At 34.6% G+C, this 5,718-nt stretch overlaps 1 protein-coding gene across 2 annotated transcripts; it reads left to right on the top strand.

The window, feature by feature from the left end:
* The first annotated feature begins 680 nt into the window (after positions 1-680).
* LOC111513278 (peflin) lies at positions 681-4,882 on the top strand. Of its 2 annotated transcripts, none has more exons than XM_074174789.1 (2): positions 681-806; positions 4,175-4,882. In XM_074174789.1, the coding sequence occupies exons 1-2, from the start codon at positions 773-775 to the stop codon at positions 4,756-4,758; spliced, it is 618 nt and encodes a 205-aa protein (XP_074030890.1). In that variant the 5' UTR covers positions 681-772; the 3' UTR covers positions 4,759-4,882. The 2 variants fall into 2 exon arrangements, with proteins under 2 accessions (XP_074030890.1, XP_074030892.1); XM_074174791.1 differs by having other exon boundaries at positions 700-810.
* Positions 4,883-5,718: the final 836 nt, after the last annotated feature.

Below are 5,718 nucleotides of genomic sequence, written 5' to 3'. Positions count from 1 at the left end.
CCAAAATTCGTCCAATTTTCGTATAAGGAAAGAAATCTTCACTTATATTCAGTGGGCATACTTCAATTCTGGGTTGATGATGGCTACTACCTTGCACTGACGAGAAATCAAATAGCCCGAAACGATCTGCAAATGTGCCCGCTCCTATAATTGAAAATCGATTCAAGCGACAGAAAAGATATTGGATAACGGCAAAAGTGGAGGAGTGGGCTCTGAAAGTCTAAAGCCCAATTCACACAGAATGGACGTCTGGCAGAGACGAGGCGCGAACCTTCGCCCCTTCCGTGTGAACTGGGCCTGAGGTCCAAAAATGTCCAGAATAGACCTACACAAATTTGCACGTGTTTTTCCATAAGGAATAAGCCATAACTCTCGCAGCTATACTACTGACCTACTATGATTTGACAAAAAATTGGTTAATCAGAACAGATAAGAAGACCTGATACTCAATTGAGTAACACAAGGCAGTTAATCAGAATAAACCTAGTGAGTTTGTTCACCAATAACTCATTACCACGAATGAATCGTGAAAGAAGTTTTAAAAAGTATAAGTATCAAATTGTGACTCGTGAGAATTTGGATGTTTTGGTTTTCAGCTAGTTTTTCCCAACGAGACGAGAGAATTTGCGACTTACGACTGTTGTGAAATCCACCTTAATGCGTACTTTATCTAAATGACAAATTATATGTATCTGTCATTATTCATAGTGTTGTCACTCAAAATTCTTCGTGAAATCATTCACTGAAAACATTCATCAACGAACTTGAAGAAATGACTGAAAACAATACTTCTGAAGAAGATAAAAGTAAGTGTTTATATAATCAACTTTACCTTGTACACAAAATTGAAATTACTCCGTAATTTCGATGTTAGAGAGTGTAGATAGACCGACAATGAAGAAAGGGTGTGAAAGGTTTCTTGTGTGCTGTTGGTGAATTTCAAACAGCTTTCATGCAGTTTGTGGTTAGTAGTTGGAAGTCCTCTTCAGCAAGCATTGATGAAAACCCGGTAGCTATTTATTAGACATGGACTTGATGGAAAATTATAAAGTGGGTTGAGATATATTTGCTGCTGCTGATTCATCTGGTAAATACTTCAGAATACATACAAATAGTTTCCGAAGGGTATAAAGCTTCAAATATGATGTGCGAGGTATTCTTCTTGGTGTGGAAATTGATGATGGTTTCCAACCAGAATCGTTAATCAGAATTATGTATACTGAAGAAACGCTTAATAAGGCATTAAGTATTCAACCCTACCCGATTTCCAAGTGTAGGTATGGAATATTTGCCTCTTGTAATACAAAGGCTACAATTTTCAGAGGGGCAAGAAATCTAGAGCAAAGTCAATCAGTTGATTTTTCTGGCCATTCGATACCAATTTGACGCCACACGTTACTTCCAGAGACGCTGCTCTATCTGAGAGTTATTTTATTATTTCATGTGTGGGATTGGTTTTTTTCGGTTCTTGTCACATAAATCAATGTGTTAGAAGTACAGACACCTAGGACTCTATACAGATTAAAATAAATGTCTTTGGGTTTGCAACTGCTCACAACCACTCCTGGATCTGGAGGTGTGAACCAATAACTTTCTGCTTTTGGAACTCCATGGTCTCGAAAGTCACTTGTAACTGACTGTCCATGTATTGCGTTTGAGACAACTTCTGGTATGCTTCAGTTGCAACCTCTCTTTTCAGATATGGAAGGATGCCATCGGAGATAGCTACGCAAGCCTCTCATTTCACACCGAGCGATTTGCTCTAAAGCTCCTGTGACCATCGAGGAATCATTTCGTAAATGATGATAGACAGTCATCACATATATTAATGAAATTGTATTAGGCTGTGCATCATATGTGACCAAATTTTGATGGGCTTATTTCAATTTGAAGAAAAATGACACACTATCGAAATTATCTTATGTATCTTGAACTATCCTTAAATATGAGCTTAAAATTGTATTTTGGAAAAAAATTATTTTTTTTTTCGGTGTTTTGAGAAATAATTTCCGGGAAAGAAAGTTTTTGGCTTTCTACTACTCCATCTTGATACAAAAAAAATGATGAGGGAATCTTCCAAAGAAAGGAAAGAAGTCATCAATTTGAAAATAAGTAACTCTATACATGGATGTGTAGATCATGCAAAGAAGTAACTTTCAGACACATACTGGAAGAAAGCCCTCCTGTAACAGCTACTTTTATATAAATATTGAATTACACGCAAGAAAAAAAATTATTCAGAAACAAATACTTTTACATGAACACTGAATTATACAAAAGATACTTTTCTCTACTCAGTTTGTATTCCAAACATTCGTTATGGAAATTGAGATATCATTCCATAACGAATGTTTGCAATACAAACTGAGAAAACTTGAAATATAACCCCTTCAATTCAAATAATTTGCCTTTTGAACTTCGTTTGTAAAAATAAAACTTTTATTTTTTGATTAGGTAGATTTGAAATCAATAAAAATAGTAATCAATACTAAAGTTGAACTTCAAGTGAAGCTAATAATAAAAATATTGGATTTACTTTGTTATTTCAAATATGCACCATATGGGACTTATTTATTGATGATTTTTCAACAAAAAGTTGATAAAAGTTCGTGCTTCCCCTAAAACTAAACATACACCAACAAAATACAGTAAAAACACTTAATATACGAGGAGCCTTCAGATATTTGATTTTGAGACAAGAGTAAAGTACTCTTATTTTGAAAAATATCGTGAAGGGTTATTCAAAAAAGTTGTTCAGCATCAAAAAAATACATCCAGATTTGGAGGAATGGTTATCTGAGTGTAGTTTTATTTTTTCACCCATTTTTTTAATGGGACTACGAAAAAAATTGCTAAAACGATAAATTTACAGCATTCTGTATACGACGGTTTATTTCAAAAGCCTGTAGTATCACAAATTACACATCTATGGTGTTTTCCATGGTCAATTATTATAATTTTGAGTAATCTTCGGTGTTAACAAAAATAAAAATAACTTCGCACCAAAAACTGAAAATTATTTTACTTTTCAAAATAATTGACCGTGGTTAACACCGTAGTTGTATAATTTGTAATATAACAGGCTTTCAGAATAAACTGTCGTATACAGGATGCTGTGTATTTATCGTTTTAGCAATTTTTTTTCGTAGTCCCCGTAAAAAAAAATTAGGAAAAAAACAAAACTTAACTTGGATGGCCATGACTCCAAATTTAAATGTATTTTTCAATGCTGAATAACTTTTTTGAATAATATTTCTTGAAATTTTTCAAAATACGCGAGTAAAGTCTCTTGTCATAAAATCATTTGAAGGTTCCTCATATATTAAGTGTGTTTTACTGTATTTTGTTGGTGCATGTTTAGTTTTAGGGGATGCACAAACTTTTATCAAGAATAACTTTTTGTCGAAAAACTCTTAATAAATAAGTTTCCTATATGGTGCGTTTTCTATATGGGATGACACTGTATAGTTGAATTGAATAGATTTCCGAAAACCAGTGATCAACCAAAATTATGGTTAACTAATTTTTGTGTTTGAGGGATGTTTGGTCATTCTAATTTGTCTGACTGATTGATTATAACTTTATTATAGTCACATTAATAACATATTTAAAAATCAGACATGTAAAAGTAAGTAAAGTTCATTTAATTTTAGTGGAGCTTTAAAGCGTCTGACAAAAGTTCTGGTCCATGACAAGTGTCTGACACTTGTATTTCGAAATAATATTTTACAAAATATGTATAAAAATCAGTTATACAAATTTAAGTTAACTAGCTCTTATTTTCAGTTACCTTTCTCATCTGGTACCTGCCCAGGTGTCACTCAGCAAGTTTCATAAACACGCAGGTATTCAAAACACACGAGACGCTACTGAGACTCTAAGGTTTCATCTGTGTGAAAATAAGTTATGTCTGATCGCTCTGGGATCTTACTCTATAACTGTTCGCAAACAAATTAATTCATGTATCATTTTAAATCAAGTGTCATTTGAAATAGAACAAATTTTGTGAACAATCGTCTTTAATGTGTCGAACAAATGCATGAATCAATTAAGTTCAAACAAATAAATTGTTAGTTGATTGAATTGAGGAATGAATATTTGTGACAATTTAAAGTAAAACGGCGTTCTATACAAAATATTGAACAAATATGTTCTGATTTTTTTTTATTTCTAGGTACGAGAAAAAAGTTATACGGCTACATGCCCGATAATCCATCCTTTGTAGTTTCTCAATTCCTCCGACCCACACAAACAGTGCATCCGGCAGTTGAAAAATGGTTCAGAGCAATGGACACCAAGAACGAGGGAAAAATATCGTCCAAGGAGCTTCAACAGGCGTTCGAAACTTTTCAAGGAAGACACTTCTCAGACTCTGCCTGTAAATTCGTGGTGAGACTCTTTGACCTTGACCGAAATGGTGGATTGGACATCAAAGAGTTCGAAACGTTGTACTACCATATAAAACTCTGGGTCAACGCTTTCAATTCTTATGACAGGGATAAGTCTGGGTTTTTAGACGAAACCGAGCTTGATTATGCTTTGAAAAATATGGATATCCATTTCAGTCCGGAGTTCATCAAGTTTCTGATAACAAGAAGTAACCCGAAAGCGAAAAAGATGTCGCTGGATCAGTATATAGTTACCTGCATCCAGATACAGAAGTTTACGGATGAGTTCAAGAGTCGAGATTTGAACTACTCCGGGCATATTAATATCAAGTATGAGGATTTTCTTGAGATGATACTTAGATGTTTATGATGGAGTTCGCCAAAGCCAGAAGCCTTCATCCTTATAAGGCACAAATCATTTATCTGTTTACTGAACCTGAAACGGCAATTTTAAAATACTTGATTATTATAAACGAATATAATGAAATATAGAATCATAGCATTTCATTAAGTTTTCGGGTTCATCAAAATATACTCGAAATTCGAAGCTGTTTTGACAAAAAACTAATTTGAGTTGCGTAATTCTGAAAGTCAAAATTTATGAAGCTGACTCTGCAACTGACCGCGTTGGGGAACCCCGCTTATGTTTCGATCCCATAGATGGCGCATTCGTATGGAAAATAGGTATATGTATGTGTATAAATACACATACCTATTCTCACATAGAATTTTGAACATTATCTGCTTGTTAACTCTTGAGTTAACATTCTTGATATCGGTTTGCTACAGTTAGTAAACAGTTTTTTCAGAATGGTGTACAGACTGGTTGTGTTAGGTTAGGTTAGGATGATTGTGGATCATCATCATTCGCCAACCTGAAAAACAAAAGTAAGAAAGCATTCCAGGAATACTTCTCATGCCGGGTCCAGACCAAGCAGACAAAACAACGACAAGACAAGAACATTTCTGCAACATTTTTGTCTTATTTGGGTTTTGTTTCCAAATTCTGAGACTGTTGCAAGTCCCGTCGCCAGTCGGTAAAGATCAAAGGGAACCTGTTTTGTCTGCATATTTTACGACAAGTTGTCGGCTCAGTGTGGACGATGCGCGCTGACAAAAGATATGGTCTGCTTTGATACTTTTGAAAGATACATGACGCTGTGGTAGAAATCGCTGTTGATAGAGATCTTAAAGTTATTGCTAAACTTTCTGTTAAACTTATAGCATTTCTGTATTTAGTATGTCTTTTGGCAACTGCAGGACCAAGAAGGCATATCAGATTCTCGAAATCCTCGGTGGACATTCTTAGAAAATCCTTGAAGCTTGAACG

This window comes from Leptinotarsa decemlineata, unplaced genomic scaffold, assembly GCF_025532065.1.
Source record: "Leptinotarsa decemlineata unplaced genomic scaffold, Ldec_3_MD MMD2_tig00000882_RagTag_RagTag, whole genome shotgun sequence".
In the NCBI taxonomy this organism is placed as follows: Eukaryota; Metazoa; Arthropoda; class Insecta; order Coleoptera; family Chrysomelidae; genus Leptinotarsa; species Leptinotarsa decemlineata.
The sequence above is the reverse complement of the archived record's forward strand: the minus strand, read 5'-3'. Positions and strand labels throughout refer to the sequence as shown.